General features: G+C 52.9%; 1 protein-coding gene across 1 annotated transcript in view; it reads left to right on the plus strand.

Moving 5' to 3' along the window:
* ANOS1 (anosmin 1) overlaps positions 1-16,173 on the plus strand; it is a 163,637-nt gene that overhangs the window by 18,343 nt on the left and 129,121 nt on the right. Inside the window, exon 2 of the mRNA XM_036271760.1 lies at positions 13,922-13,969. Within this exon, the coding sequence (XP_036127653.1) occupies positions 13,922-13,969 (48 nt within the window). The remainder of the gene's footprint in view (positions 1-13,921; positions 13,970-16,173) is intronic.

The raw sequence follows: 16,173 nt of genomic DNA on the forward strand, positions 1-16,173 counted from the left end.
GTCCAGGCGAGACCCGGCCTTTGCATGTCTCACAGGCTCTGAGGGCGGTTCTGGCTCCTTGGCCACTCGGAGAACGGCTGCAGGGTGCCCCTCGGGCTTTGGGGATCCTCTCCAGGGCCCTTCTCTGCTGGTAGGAATCGCGGGCTCTCTGCCTGGCTGCCCAGCATCCTTCCTCGGACCTGCCTTCCTCCGTTCCGGGCCACGTAGACTTTGTTAAGGCTCTGCTCCAGAACGGGGACTCAGTGCGGAGGCTTCCTGGGGGGGATGTCCCTCAGGGCACCCTCAGTTCAGTGTCGCCCTCGTCATGGCGGAGGATGGCGTCATGTTGTCCCGATGCCTTCTGGAATGAGGCCACAGAGCCAACGTGTCGATGAGGCGAAGGAGCCGGTCACTCTTCCTCTGGGTACCGGTGTCCGGGTTGAGGGTCCGGGTGAAGAGCTGCTCACAGACCCTTGGAGGTGAGACTTCGTTAGGACCAAAGGTCCAGCCATGAAGGGAAGGTCAGGACAGAAAGTTGAGGGTGTGGACCCAGGGTGGAAAGAACATTGTAACAGTAAGTAGATTGGCCAGCCCTGGGGGACGGAGACCCTGTGCATGGCCTCGTCGCATTGGGACTGTCTGCTTCTTCCAGCTGCTTCTCCTTTTTAAAAAAATCTTCAAAGTTGAGAATATTACAGATGCCCCCCCTTTCTTTCCCCATTCGCCCCCTCCACAGGGTTCCTGCCCCACCCCAGGCCTTCACCACCTCATTGTCTGTGTCTATGGGCTGTGCGTATGTGCACGTAAGTTCTCTGGTTAATCTCCACCCCCTTCCCTCTGGAGTTCGGCAGTCTGTTCCATGTATCCGTGCCTCTGGCTCTATTTTATTCATCAGTTTATTTTGTTCATGATGTTCCATAAATAAGTGAGATCATGTAGTATTTGTCTTTCTCTGATTGGCTTATTTCACTCAGCATAATACTCTCCAGATCCCTCCATGTCGTCGCAAAGGATAAGAGATCTTTCTTTCTTACGGCTGCATAGTACTCCATTGTGTACATGTACCACAGCTTTTTTATCCACTTGTCTACTGGTGGACACTTGGGCTGTTTCCAGATCTTAGCTATTGTTAATAGTGCTGCTACGAACATAGGGGTGCATATATTCTTTCTGATGGGTGTTTCAGGCTTCTGAGGGTAGATTCCTAGAAGTGGGATCACTGGGTCAAATGGGAGTTCAATTTTTAATTTTTTGAGGAAACACCATAGTGTTTTCCATAGTGGCTGCACCAGTCTGCATTCCCACCAGCAGTGTACTAGAGTCCCCTTTTCTCCACACCCTCGCCAACACTTGTTGTTTGATGATTTGTGGATGGCGGCCATTCTGACAGGTGTGAGGTGATACCTCATTGTTGTTTTAATTTGCATCTCTCTGATGATTAGACATGTTGAGCGTTTACTGGCCTTTTGTATGTCCTGTTTGGAGAGGTGTGTATTTAGGTCCTCTGCCCATTTTTTAATTGGGTTCTTTGTCTTCCTTTTGTTGAGTTGTATGAGTACTTTGTATACTTTGTATATTTTGGAAATTAACCAAATGACATATTTGTCATTGGCAAATATGTTCTCCCATGTCATGAGTTCCCTTTTCATATTGGTGCTGGTTTCTTTTGCTGTGCAGAAGCTTTTTAGTTTGATGGAGTCCCATTTGTTTATTTTTTTTTCTTCTTTGTTTCTCTTACCCTAGGCGATGTGGCGGTGAAAATTCTGCTACGTGAGATGTTTGAGATTTGGCTGCGTGCATTTTGCTCTAGGATTTGTATGATTTCACGACTTCCTTTTCAGTCTTTTATCCATTTTGAGTTTATTCTGTGTATGGTGAAGTTGGTGGTCTAGTTTCTCCTCTGGGGTCAACCTCTGTCTCAAGCATTGCTAACGTTTTGGAGCGCGTTATTAGAGGATTTACTTAGTCAGAGGACACAGTGTGAGCAGGCAGAACGTCTGAACGTTAGTAACCCCTCTGCTCTTTGCTGCATTGGGGAGGTTTGGGTAGGAATTCAGGAATGGAAAAGCCAGTGAAACGGTAGCACAGGACTGAGACACTCCATCCTTTTTCCCGTGGAAAGTTTCTTGTATTCTAAGACAAAGACCTGTCATTAGCGAGTCCGATTTGTCTTGTTTTCGGCGAGGAGGCGGATTACATGAGCCTCGGAGGTCTTTTCTGATTTGTAATTATATGGTGTCATCGAGTCAGAATTCTAGTTCACAAACATTGGAGGGAGTATTTGGGATCACATTTTGGTTCCCCTCTTGTCCTGGTTGTAGGGAACAAGCCTGGCCTGATTTGACGAAATCTTACAGTGTCACAGCGGGGTGACTGCTGGTGACTTTGAAGGTCACAGAGGGACGTGGGGTCCTCCGTGGCCGCTGTGATTAACTGTGGACCAGTCAGGATTCTAAGAGCCCTCGGTAAGTTTTGCTATAAAAATAAAGAAAGTGGGATTTAATTGCTCATGCCTAAGAGTACCTTTTGTGTGTTCCCCTTTCCAGATAGGACAGGGTCGAGTCTCCATTAGCTAGGACGTCCCGTGAAGTCTTGGCGGGCCTGGCTGGCTTCCTACCGTTAATTTTTCCTAACATTTCTCTCACTGACTTTTCTGTTTGGCTCACGTAGAAAACATTCTCCCCTGAACACAAAGTAGCAACAGCAACAATTACGGTAGGAAAAGACCCAGGGAGACTTCTCAAGTCGCTACTCATTAAAGGTTGCCTAAAGTATACAGTAGCGGTTGCAAAAGTGCAGAATCTTGTGATCTTTGCAGACAATGATGGCCCAGGGGGCCGTCGCGACTGTGTCAACGTAAGTGTCGAGGTTGTTTTTCCACATTGCTGGTGCATTTTTTTTTTCCAGCTTTGATGAGTTCAGTTCTTCACGGACACTGGAATGGTGCTGACATGTTTCTATTTCAGAAAACATTTCCATGGTTTGATACACAACCTCCCAGCAAGGGTGCTTTTCAAAGCCCGGATGAAGAAATGGCACCAGCGTGAGTGGAGACATGGAAACAACCATTTGTTCTTGGTGGATAGCCTCCGGAGAAGCAGGGCCTTCTTTCTGGGAAACTGTAGTCACCTACAGGGACGTAAGCTGCCGGGGTCCAGGGGCAGACAGCGTGTTGGGACTTGACATGTGGGTAGGTCTTCGGGCTGAAATGTTCCCCACACCCCAGCTGCGCTGTCCGCCCCCATCGTCCCCACCGAAAGGGCGACAGACCCATCCCCGTGGCTGCCCACCAAGAAGTGCACCTTGTGCGTGCTGGCCTGGGTGGCCGCTGGCGTCCCCAGAAGCCTGTCGGGGGAGAGCTTACTCCCTCACACGTGATGGGTAAGGCGCGGGGACCGGTGTTCACAGGCTGTGTCCTTCCTGAAGCGAATTCCAGGATTCTGAGCGCCGAGCTCGGACTTGCGGGGTGCGTTCTCCAACCCCAAGGGGGGGTTAGGGTTGGAGCCTGGGGCAGAGGGGCAGTTGGGCTGCCACGGCCTCAGAGAGGCCCACGCGCACTCTGCAGCTGGGGACACCTTGAACGTTAGCCGGAACAGGACAGGAGTGGGTCCTTCCTCAGTAGAAATGGGCTTTTCCCTCAAGGAGTGTGGCCTCGGGCTGGGGCCCTCTGATCCCTGTGGGGAAAGGGGACTCGAGCTGTGACCCCTCGGTTCCCGACACCCGCAGGGGGACGGTTCACTTCAGTCGGGGCGCAGGCACCTCTGGGGGGGCCATGGCTGTACTACCACAGACAGTTACTCTTTCAGTGTGGGGAACAGCATTTCTTCTCTGGGGTTGACACATTCCCAGTCGTTCGTTCTTAGACGGATCATCTCCCGGGACTCTTCGTCCAGATTTGAGGTCCCCTGACCCCTCTGGGCACAGACACGCCCGTTTCAGGCCTTTTGATCCCTTTCTGGTCTTTCTGTCTGGACCTTTGTCCCACAATGCCCGGAGCCAAGCCTGTGTGCTGGCCTCCCTCTTAGACGTGAGCACGTCCAGGGCGCACGGGGACACTCCACCCAGACTCGGGCTTGAGTCCCATCTGCTCCATCTGCCCCATCAGCCCGGAGCTGAGCCTGTGTGCTGGCCTCCGGCTTAGACGTGAGCATGTCCAGGGCGCACGGAGACACCTCGCCCAGACCTCGGCTCGGGTCCCGTCTGCCCCGTCAGCCCGGAGCCGAGCCCGTGTGCTGGCCTCCGTCTTAGACGTGAGCATGTCCAGGAGTAAGGAGGCGCTGTCACAGGGCTCGGCCTCTCGCCCTGCCCAGTCCCGCCTCGAGCTCAGGACGCACTGTGGGGTCGTGTTTGGTCCACCGCTCCATTGCCGTGCCTTCTGGCTCCGCACGAGCTGCACGATTGATTCGAGGTCTGAACCCGTGGAGGCCTGCCCGTGCCCGCCGGGCTGCTCAGCGAGTGCGGACACTGCCCAGGGACCCCCCCAGGCTGCCGGCCTGTCTGTGAACCCGCCGCCTCAGCCTCCGGTCGAGGTCTGTGCGGCCCACCGATCTCCCGGTGAACTCCTCACCACTGGACCCTCGCTGCCTGCCGTAGCCAGTCCAGGTGTCCACCTCTGTCCGTAGCCACCTCCCCATCAACACACGGCCGTGGGAACCTGTCTCAGTTCCAGTTTCTCGGGGAAAACACGGGGCCCGGGAAGCTCCCTCCACCCGCAGTGCCAAGTTACAGTCTAATCATGTGAAGTATTTTTATAAATATTTTTTTCTTAATGGATTTTAGAGAGAGAGGAGGAGAGAGGCAGAGAGAGATAGAAGCATGGATGAGAGAACATTGAGTGGCCGCCTCCTGCACGCCCCCCACTGGGGATCGGACCCACACCCTGGGCATGTGCCCTGACCGGGAATCGAACCGGTGACCTCCTGGTGCAGGGTCGACGCTCCACCACGGAGCCACACCGGCCGGACTAAGCACGTCTGAAATGCCAATTAAACCCACCAGGTGCAGAGCCAAGAGTGGACACGACTCAGCCTCAGTGGTCAGCGTGGCACCACTGGATCAAGCCCCCGTGTGTGAAGTTGACCACCCCGTCATGGCTGCTGCCCGGCCAAACGTCATGCCCCGTCCGTCACCTGGGGTCGGGAGCACCCCACTCCGGAGACCCTCAGACTCGGTGTCTCAAGGGGGCGTGCGTCTCCGGATCTTGCCTGGCGTCATCAGAAGGTTCTGGGTGCGGAGAGGTGGACCCTGGTCCTTCATCCGGCTTCCAGAGCCATCAGCAGCTGTCACCCTGATGGCAGGCTCTGTCTCTGGTCACCGTGCAGCCCGGCGTAGCTGGGCTCCTCGGGTGTTAGTGGGGACCCCGTACCCCAGGTGGCACAGTACTGGCGGTTGCCATGACAGCTGAGCGTTCTCTCCTAGTCAGACACTGCCCCCTCCGTGTGCAGACACCCACCAATGGGTCCCCGAGGTGCACCCAGGGCACCTGACAGCTGTTCCCACGCTGGTGACCCCTCCTGCGGTGGGGCTGTACCAGCTGAGACAATGCAGAAGGTCTGCCTTTGTCCCTGACCACACGGCAGAACCTTCTAGATCAAACTGTAAGGGACTCTCTAAATGTCAGGGCTATGCCTGGGGACCCCTGGCTTTCGGACCCTTGCTGTCTTCCTTCCCTTTCCCATCTACTTCCTCCCCTCCTGCTTCCTCTTTTCTCCTCTTCCCAGTGTCCTCTTCGCCCCCGCCACGGAGACACACACAGGCCTACAGCCAAACGGTGGAGACATCCCCGTGGCCGGTGAGCCCGCCCCGCTGCGGACACCGCCCTTGCATTCTTGTTGCACACGGTCAAGCCTGCGATGGCCCCATTCCCGCGCCCTGCCCGCCCCCTCGCCCCCCAGGGACTGCACAGGTAGGGGCGGCGGGCGGCAGAGGTCCCCGGAACCGGGAGAGCCCACGTTTTACAAGCGAGGCGCAGCTGCCCAGGACGTCTCAGCCCGACCGCCCGTCCCGTCAGCCTGCACCTACCCGTTCTGTCGGCGTCTCCTCATTCTCTCGGGCCGGGACAATGCGTGCGTTGTTTGGTCCTGCAGACGGCTTCCTCTGCTTTGTAATAAGACTCCCGCCTGCCCTCTCAGCTATTACGTTTAATGTTCCGAGCGTCCTCGAGGTGGGACTTCTGTCAGCACGAGTCATTAATTCTGCCTTGAAGTCTCCTCGGGTTGTCGGCGACTTTGTGGGGAGGGCATGATTGCGGGCGTTTTCTGCGGGTAATAAAACGTGAAGAGCGAATGTGGCTTGGGGAAGACCAAGCTGACGTCCTGCAGGGGCCGCAGGGAATCGACAGCCGGCGTAGCCCCTCGGATTAGCCCCAAGTCCGAGGCTTCTGCTTGACATGACCCGCGCGGAGCCAGTACTTCCGATTCCCTGGTGCAGCCCATGCTTCTGACACAGACAGACGGTGCTGCAACTCTGTCCTTTCTGACGCCTTCCCGGGAGAGTCCCTGTCGAGGTGGCCAGTCCCCTGTGCTGTGTTACCCCAGGGCACGGGCTGCGTGTGCCGTTCCGTGCATTTTCTTTACACGACTTGAATGGTGCCCACGTATAAAACACAGTCCGCACGCTGACTTCCTAAGTGCTTTTACTCAGCTCCGAATGCATGCGTTTGCCGGTCCCCAGGTGGTCAGGCCACATCTCCTCCCGGGAAATGGCAGAACGAACCCCACTTCCGAGGGGCTCCCCCCGCAGCAGGTGTGCTCAGCTTGCTGTGTGTATTTCATCCTTTCCAGACGCTCACCTGGTGACTGAAGCTTCAGCTCCTTTGTGTGGCTCCCGAGTCGATTCGTTTATTTTGAAATCAGTCGTGTTCGTTAAGTTGAAGGCGCAGCCAGTGGGGAGCAAGAGAGATGCAGGTGGACTCCGTGTTCAGGGTGCTCACAGGCTGGGAGACGGAGGATCATTACCTGAAAAGGACACAGGTCGCCGTGGTGCGATGCTTTGGAAGAAGAGCAGCGAGCGGCCACAGTGTGTGCAGAGGGGACCTGTCATCGTCAGAGCGTGGGGGCCAGGAAGGCTTCCCGGAGGAAGGGGCCTTTGCAGCCCCCTGAAATCTTCAGGGTCGTTGCATAGGTGGAGGGACGGGTGCCGGGTGCAGGGAAGGGCTGGCCAAGGTTCTCATTCCCGAGCCAGCGGCCGGGTGTGCACCTCGAGGCCACTGTCCGGGCCCTGCGACCCGGTGCTGGTGGGAGACGCGGTCGTGCGGGCCAACCCGTGTGCCTGCAGTACTGGCTGCAGCACATTCGTAAACTCCGGAGGGATTTTCCTTTTCAGGACAGGGATGAGAAGGCCATTGCTTTTTACTGAGAACGATCTGTCACTTTGGAAAGAAATCTTACTTACGCACCCAAAATAGATCACACCATGTTTTCCCCTCTTTTCATTCGGCCTTATGTTTTACAGACGCTGTAGGTCCGCAGCCAAATTGAGCAGAAATATAGGGAGCCCCCCCACATGCACAGCCTCCCCAACATCAGCACCCCCACAGAGCGGCTCACCTGTCACAGCTGATGAACCCGGCGGACACAGCGTCACCCCCCAGTCCACAGTCTCCACGGGGCTCACTCTCGGGCTGTGCATTCCGTGTGCACCATGATGCGTGTGCAGCATGATTGTATCACGGAGTAGTTGCCGTGCCCCAAGCTTCCTCCGTGACCCACAGATTCACCCCTCCCTCTCTGCAGCCCCCAAATCGCCAACCTGGGGACTGTCCCCATAGTTTTGCCTTTTCTATTTTTTTTTTTTTATCCTCACCCGAGGACATTTTTCCATCCTTTGTACAGACAGAGTGGGAGGGAGAGAGAGGAACAGAGAGCGAGGGAAACATCGACGTGAAAGGGACACATCGAGTGGCTGCCACCTGCACGACCAACCAGGGCCGGGGACAAACGGCAACCGAGGTCCGTGCCCTTAGCGGGAACCGAACCCGGGTCTCTCCGGACCGCAGGCCGACGCTCTAACTGCTGAGCCAAACCAGCCAGGGCCGTAGCAAAGATTTTTTAAAAAGGATATTTTGAGCCATAGAAATGCCTTGTGTGAATTTTACTCTCTCGCATGCCCCTGCCCTTTGGCCCGTGTGGATTAGACGAGGCAACAGAAACCACCCTTGTAGTCAGCAGTGAAGTCAAATATCTTATTCTCTGTTCCCAAGAGAATAGGAGCATATTCTGGGTTAAAATGAATGAATTTAATTGTGAGCCCCTGCTTGCTTTCTTCAGAGCTGACCTTTAACCTGAAAACAACACGGTCCGTGGAGGGTAGCGAGTCGCTATTTTGGTTTCCTAGGGCTGCTGGGCGCAGGGTCTCTGCTGGTGGCGGGTCAGTGCCGACGCTCTGTCCCGCGTCGGGCAGTTGCCACGTGTCTTTCCGGAGCCACACCCGCGTGTCGGGCGACCATTGCACACCTGCGCCCGGCCACGTTCAGAGATGTGTTGTCTGTGATCAGTGTCTCCTCCTCCAAAGGGCCGCATCGAGACCTCCAGTGTTCACTTCGCTTTATCCCTCCTGCTGCCTCGTCGTTGAGTGAACGAAGTGTTTTCTTTACTTGAAGCTTTTGAAGAATTATTTTTGCTTTGAGGGGGAAAGAAAAAAAAATCAAAAGGCTGGAAATGGAGAAACTTTGAACATGCCACGGAAGTCATGTCTGGGGGCAGGTGATTGAACTTCTGTCGGGTCTTTGAAAGTGGGCCCGACCATCCGTCACGTTTGATGTCGTAAGACCGATCAAATCCAGGGTGTCAGCGTTCCCCACTCGCAGAGCCCCGCTGTCTGAGCCTTCTTGGGGGTTCCAGGGATGAGCCCAGATGCCAGAGTCTTTCCTGCTAATGGACGGGGCCTCTTTATCTTCCTGGCTCGGAGCCAGAGCACGGTGTGGTTGCGAATCCCGGGCTTTATTTGAGTTGTTAAGTGGTTTGCCAGGTGCCGGCCAGTGCGGGGTGACTCAGAACTTCCCCCGGGGCGGGCCGCTCACAGGAGCTGGGTTCTGGTATTTTTCCATGGCTCCCCTTCTCAACGGGCACGCCAGGTAAACAACGCAGGTGGAGGGCGCCAGGTCCCGGCACACCTGGCCCGAGCAGGGGGAGGGGTCCCGGGGGTGTGCTGACGTTCCGGGGGTGTACTGACGATCCGGGTGAGCCAGGCCGGCTCCTGAGATGCTCTCTGCAGAGAGCAGCAGCGTGGAGAGTGCTGGCCCGTGACGGAAAACACGGATGAGCTCGGGGGGAGGGGCTAGGAAAAACAGGACACCTCCAACCCAGAGAGGAAGAGGGGTACAGACAGGTCCCCGTAAAGGCACACAGTGGCCATGCCAAGGGAATCCCAGCGCAGATGCCACCGGGACCCACGCGTCCGCTTGGCAGACGTGGAAAAATCCCTGCCCCCCATGGACAGAGGGTGACCGTCCCTCCCCACCCCACCAGTAAGATGAGCTGGATTGGATGAGCGTCACACATCACAGCTGGGAGATTCGGGGTCTGGGATTGCTCCCCACACGTGAAAACAAGGATAACGGCCAACCAGCAAAGTCACATCAATGGCAGAACAGGGGACTTGCCACCCCCGCACCGACCTCTGTATTTTGCTAAATACTTGCTGGGGATTATCTGTGAATCTCTGCAGCATTCCGCGACCTGCTGTCTTCGGCGATCCACAGAAAGGAACATTGTCGTCATAATCGTCTTTTCTGCTTGCGCGCTGTCGCCCCAAATACCTCTTTCTAATGACAGAGCTTTTTGTTTTATGATTAGTGGCGCATTTTGCTCAAAACGAAAGTGCTTTGGTTGAGGACACACGGTGACATTAATTCTCAGGTCGATGTCAGGCACTGCAGTGGGCCCTGGGGCCACGGGCTTCTTCCTCGTTTTGGGACGCGTGGCAGCCGGGGAGAGGGCGTCCTGAGTGTCCGCGTGGGGCCGGCCGTCACGTTCGTGTCCTCAGGGAACTCGAAGACCGTCTTCACTGCTGACTTCTTTCCGGCTTTCGCTGTTGGGGTTTGGCCTTGACCGACAGTCCAAGGAAACAAAGGGAACTAATCAAGGTGCGCCCCCTACAGGTTCCCTCCCAGCTCCAATCCTCCGTTTCTTTAACCGCCCCCCCCGATGTTGACGAAAAAGAAAAGCGATTCCAGGGATAAGTCGCAATCCGCTGGGATCTGCGTGCCACCTCCCGACGTGCTGTCCTCCCCCGTCCTCTGTGCCAACCCATCAGGGTGACCCTGTTTCCAGACGGATGGCACGCAGGACGGGCCAGCCGGTCACCCGCCCTCCAGGACCATAACCGGGACGTTCCCACGAGACGCGGCCTGGTCTGGCCGCGCAGTGCTTGGGTGGGGTTCCCAGCTGCGGTTCGCCCCTGGCTTTGTGGCCGTGGGGTTCTGCGGGCTGCGTTGACCCCGTTTCTGCGGGTGCAATGGGGACAGGCGGCCTGGGTCACCACGGCAGAGGACACGGCGGGTACCGCTCACAGACATCACAGCCAGGGCCTGCGGGTGGGCGGCGGGAGCGATAGTTCTGTGTACTGGTGACAACCACCGCAAAGGCACGTGACATCTCTGCCTGTCACGGGTTTGGGGCCAGCAGTATCTCCACGCCGCCTTGCCGCCCAGTCACCACGAGTGGCGTCCAGGGACCCCACCCCTGACAGAGCCGGGAGCCGGTCCCGCTCCGGGGGGACCAGCAGGCACAGCGGACACAGGAAGCCCGGCTCCTGGACCTGCTCAGTTGGGCAGCTCGGACTGAGATGGAAGGAAACGCTCCATGGCAGAGGGGGGTGACGGTCCCTCGAGGGCCTCGGCGGTGGAACCCCTCATCTCCTCCGGAGGTCCTGCCCGTCTGTCCAGGAGAAGTACAGCCAGGAAGGGAAGAAGGTGGATGCGGCCCCAGGTCGAGGTTCCCAGAGCAAGGAGCACGACCCTCAGATTTGACCCAGAGTCTCAGGGTCCTCCGAGCATGACCCTGGGACAAAGCATCTGCCACTGGCCTTCCGCGGTCTCCACGGTTGGCGTCCAGTCCCTCAGCCCGCATCTCTTCAGGAGTCTCCTCCCCGCTTCTGTCCTGGGCCAGGACCACAGGGCACTCACGTTGGGGCCAGGATGTGCTCAGACAGCGTGGCCTTGGACGTCCCAGCTGAGCCACCTGCACTGGGCAGGCAGGGGACACCCTCCGCAGCAGAGACAGTGTGGCTGCCATGTAGGATGTGTGGGAGCTGCCCGGGCCCTGCTCCTGGGTCCCGCAGGTGCCCCTCTGCCGATGACCACACCGCAGTCTGCAGAATCCCCTGGGAACTCCGAGTTTGTGACCAAGCCGAGGTCTAGTTTACGAAATGTCAGTGTATACCTAGTGCCCTTTTGTACCGACACTTCATTTCCGGGAATTGACCCAGGTCCACTCTTGTCCAGCTTCAGCCCATCCCCAATCTGAGTCTTTCCCTGGCAGAAACCGTGCCCAAAGCCATGCTTCCCCTCCTGCCCGACGGCTGACATCTCTCCGGCTTCGTCTGCCCTTGTCTGATGGATGGACGGGATGTGCAGAGATGAGGGCCCACGGGAGAAGCGAGGCGCTCACAGGGCTGAGGAGGCTGATACCAGCCTAGCTGAACGCACAGGTGTGGAAGCAACTGGGGGTCAGGCTGCCAAGGAGGGTTCGGGCCATGTGGTCGAGAGATTTCACAGCTTGACTGTGGGATCGAGACTGTTCAGCCTCATGACCTTCACCTACAAGAAGAGAATTTGCCCTTGAGGCTTTGGCTCAGCAGTTAGAACCTTGGCCTGCGGACCAAAGAGTCTCAGGTTCGATTCCCCGTGGTGGCTTTGATGCCTGTCCCGGTCGGGGTTGTGCGGGAGGCAACCAATCGATGTGTCTCTCTCACATCAATGTCTCTCTCTCCCTCCCTCCTTTCCACTTAATCTAAAAATCAATGAAAAATATCCTGGGTGAGGGTTAAAAGAAAAAGAGAGAGAATTTCTAATCCTATACAGTTGAGCTGTATCCAGGGATGTGGGCGTTCCATATTATTAAGCTATATATGGGAACGGGATATACTAAGATGTGTTATTGGGGGCAGAAGACCGAGTGTTCCAGTCGTAAATGGACGTTGTAGATTATCGAATGCTTTTCCCGCATCTATTGATAGATCATGATATTTCTTGCTTTGTTTTATTAATATGGGGTATCACATGGATAGATTTGCCTATGTTGAACCATCCTTGGGTCCCTGGAATGAACCCCACTTGATCATGATGTACAGTTTTTTTGGATGTATTGTCTTCAATTGGCCAGTACGTTGTTTAGAATTTTGCATCTGTATTCAACAGAGATATTGGTGTGTAGTTTGCTTTGTGTGTGTGTTATCCTTGCCAGGTTTTGGGCTCAGGGTTATGTTAGCCTCATAAAATGTGTTAGGAAGTGTTGCCTCTTAGTCAGTGTTCTGGAAGAGTTTGAGAAGGACAGGTATCCAATCTGTGACTATTTGGCAGAATTCACTAATGAAGCCATTGGGTGCTGAACTTTTATTTTGGGGGAGATTTTTGATGGTTGTTTCAATTTCCTGTTTATTGGTCTAGTATATAGATTTTCCAGTTCTTCATGATTCTGTCCAGGAAGGTTCCATGTTCAATGTTCTCATTTCTTCTCGGTTATTGAATTTGGTGGCATACATGTAGTCTTTCATAGTATTCTGGTATGACCCTTTGTATATCGGCGATGTCTATGGTAGCTTCTCCTTTTTCATGTCTGATTTTGTTTTTATGGGTCTTTCTTTTTCCCTTCATGCCTCCAGCAGTGGTGGGCATGTGATGCAACATACCAATCATGGATTGGACGCATGTGCCCTTGAAATCTGTATGATCCGATGAACCAATATCACCCCAATACACTTATTGGAAAATAAGTATATGAGTGATTTTTATGTGTGGGACTTTCAATCTCAATAAAATTACTATAAAATATTTTTTTAAAGGTATGTTATTGGATGACATTTTTTTCTTTATCTGCAAACAAACATCCATGCTGGTGTTCTCAGAAACTAAAGTGTAGAGCTTCAAACAGGAAACAGGCTATTGTGTCTCATACGCTGCCTTTGTCATTGAACCTCAAAGACTGGAGGTCACGGCATCTTAATGATTGGGCGATGGTTTCTTCTGTCTCTACCAACGACCCCGGCCTAGCATCATCTGTTGTAAAACATCACAACCAAATGGAAAACTGTGCCCACAATCTTCATCACATGGAGTGAGAAGGTTCCAGGCAGAACTTCCTATGTCAGGGATAAGAAATCACCGTCCCAATATCGGTTTTATACCGAGTGAATGTCACGCCATGCTCAGTGGTTTGTGTGCATTTCTTCACTGATTCCCATGACCTCATTCATGACACCTTGATGGTCAACCAAGGCACAGGGATTCTCTATTTTTTGTGCATGTCACACAGGCAGAAAAAGAAAAAGATAAGGCTTTTCAGGGGAGATCTGACCCCCAAGCTCAATCTCTCACGACTGCGAATTGGGTGAGGTCAAAAACCTGTAGAAACCTGTAGGGAGCCTCATGCATGTATGCATCAGAGCTTCTGACTAGGGAAGAGAGGTCTGAGTTTTTATTTGCCTGTTGCTCTGTCCTCTGTTGCCCAGCACACTGCAAGCCATGGCTCACTTTCTTACACACGGCTTGAAATCTTGATTATTTTATACACCTGTGTTTAGGTCACAAAGTCAAGGGCAAACTGGACTTCCATTGGAAACACATTTTCTCTTTTAGGAGGGACAGAAAGCTCCCAGGATGGCAGCATTGGGCTGTTGTGTGAGGGCAGATATTTAAAAAGTCTGTCCACACACACAGATGTGTTTTTAGTTTTCCTTTGGAATGTTATTTAATTTGTCAATATTTCTCTCTTTTGTTTTGCAGAACAATGGTCCCCTGGTTTGGTGTCAGAATCACAAGCAGTGTTCTAAGGTGCGTCCCCTACAACTGTCTCAATATTGTCTTTATGCTGTTGGGAATAATTACAGTGACAGGAAGTGGCAAAGGTGGTATGGAGAAATCACACATGCTCCTCACTCAGTTCCCACCAACGGCTGCACTGCATGCTTTTGTGGAACAATATGAAAGCAGAAATTTGACATTGCTTTTGTGCACACACAGACACACGCACACACACATGCACACACATGCACACAGCACACACAGTGCACACACACATGCACACAGCACATACACATGCACAGACACGTGTGTGCACACAGATGCACAAACACACACATTTCTGTGGGGTGTTATCACATGGATGGCTTCAATTCATATACCACCGCTGTAGTCAAGATGCATCAAGATACATGTATTGACATTTCTATCTACAACCTTCTTTCTCTCTTTATTCTGTAATTAAAAAAAAAAAACTCAAGGGAAAAACACCTGGTTAGACCAGGAGATTTACTATTTCACTGGTACCCAAGTTATTTTATATATAGTTTGTTTGTGTGGAAGAATTGCTGGCTAAGTAGTTAGATTCTTCAACTGAACAGCCTCACTTCCATTTCTGAGTATTTCATGTGGTGCACACCCTCGAAGGGGGTTGTATGCTCGCTCGTATTTTAACAGCTTAACTCTCGTACCTCAGTCCCCAGACCTCACCGTATGAGGGGACACTGGTTCTACTCATGAGTAGACTTTACATTTAGTTAAATAAATGAATGAAATCTAAACCTGCTCAAAATATGGAACAATTTTGGGGCCATAAGAGTGTTGAATGGGGCTTCCTTGGACAAGATTTATTGTGTGGACATGACTTTTAGACCTAAAATTGAAGCATTTTTTTATTTCATAACCAAATGTTGAAAACATCTGAACTATTTCTTTTTAAAAAATATTTTTTAGAAAGAGGAAGAGAGAGAGAGAAACTTCTTCAGTATGAGACCACAACATCAATTGGCTGCCTCTTGCATGCCCCTTACTGGGGATCGAGCCCGAAACCTGGGCATGTGCCCTGACTGGGAATTGAACTGGCAACCTTTTGGTACATGGCACGATGCCCAACCACTGAGCCACACCGGACAGGGCTATAACCAAACTTTTATGTGAGCAATACATAATACTAACATAGAATAATTATGCAGAACGTTCTAATTTTGAAACGTCTTTCCAACACATTATCTCCAAGTAAATGATTGTCCAATAATAGTCCTAAACCTAAAACTTTATCGAAATGATACATTTTCACACACACATGCGTTGTGTCATGTAACGTACACGGATGTTGTTAAAAATAGAACAGAATTATTCTGTGAACATGAACCAAGTTGCTGAAAGTAAGCTTTCCTGAGCTCTGAGTCTCTCCATCCTGGGAAGAAATGAAATGTCTGGTTTTTTCTAATATCATATGCACCTGTTCTGAAAAGACATTTTCTGGTACATTATATTTCCGTAATCCCCCTTATCCGCGGTTTCAGTTACCTGTGGTAAACCTTTGTCTGAAAATATTAACTAGAAGATCCCAGAAATAAACTTCATAAGTTTTAAATGTGGTGCCATTCTGACCATCCTGGTGAAATCTCAGCTGTCCTGCTCCATCCCCCACACCCCCAGAACATGAATCGTCCCTTTGTCCAGTGTCCCCGCCCTGTGTCCCCCTGGAGCCGTCCAGATGATCAGATGGGTGATCAGACAGAGAGGCCGAATTCACATGATTTTATTGCGATCTGTTGTTACGCCGATTCTGTTTTCTGATCCGTTACTGCTGTGCACCCGTTACTGTGGTGTTTGCAGTATCCCACGCGTCACCTGAGACCTTTGACGTACACCTTCCTACCTTTGCAAGAGACTCGTGCATTTACTTCCAAAAGAGTTACCCTGTAACATGCTGTTACCTGCAAACCTTGCGTCTAATGGTGGCTCTCTTGGTGACAGCCCCCTGTCTCTGGGGACCACGCACGGCCATTGTCTCCTTTGGGGGGCTTTAACTCACACACTCGACTTTGTTCCCCATTTGGCTTTGAGGTTACGAGTGGGAAGCGGTCACTTAGGGCCTGATCTTGGTGCCGGGATGGGGTGCTTTGAACCCAGCGGGGGTCCCGTCCTAATGAGGGCTATAACTCCACATTCTTAGTCACCTTCTAGGTTTATCCGGAGCCAAATTTAGAGCCCAGGAGGATTCGTTGTGT

The sequence above is a fragment of the Molossus molossus genome, unplaced genomic scaffold, assembly GCF_014108415.1.
Source record: "Molossus molossus isolate mMolMol1 unplaced genomic scaffold, mMolMol1.p scaffold_m16_p_2, whole genome shotgun sequence".
In the NCBI taxonomy this organism is placed as follows: domain Eukaryota; kingdom Metazoa; phylum Chordata; class Mammalia; order Chiroptera; family Molossidae; genus Molossus; species Molossus molossus.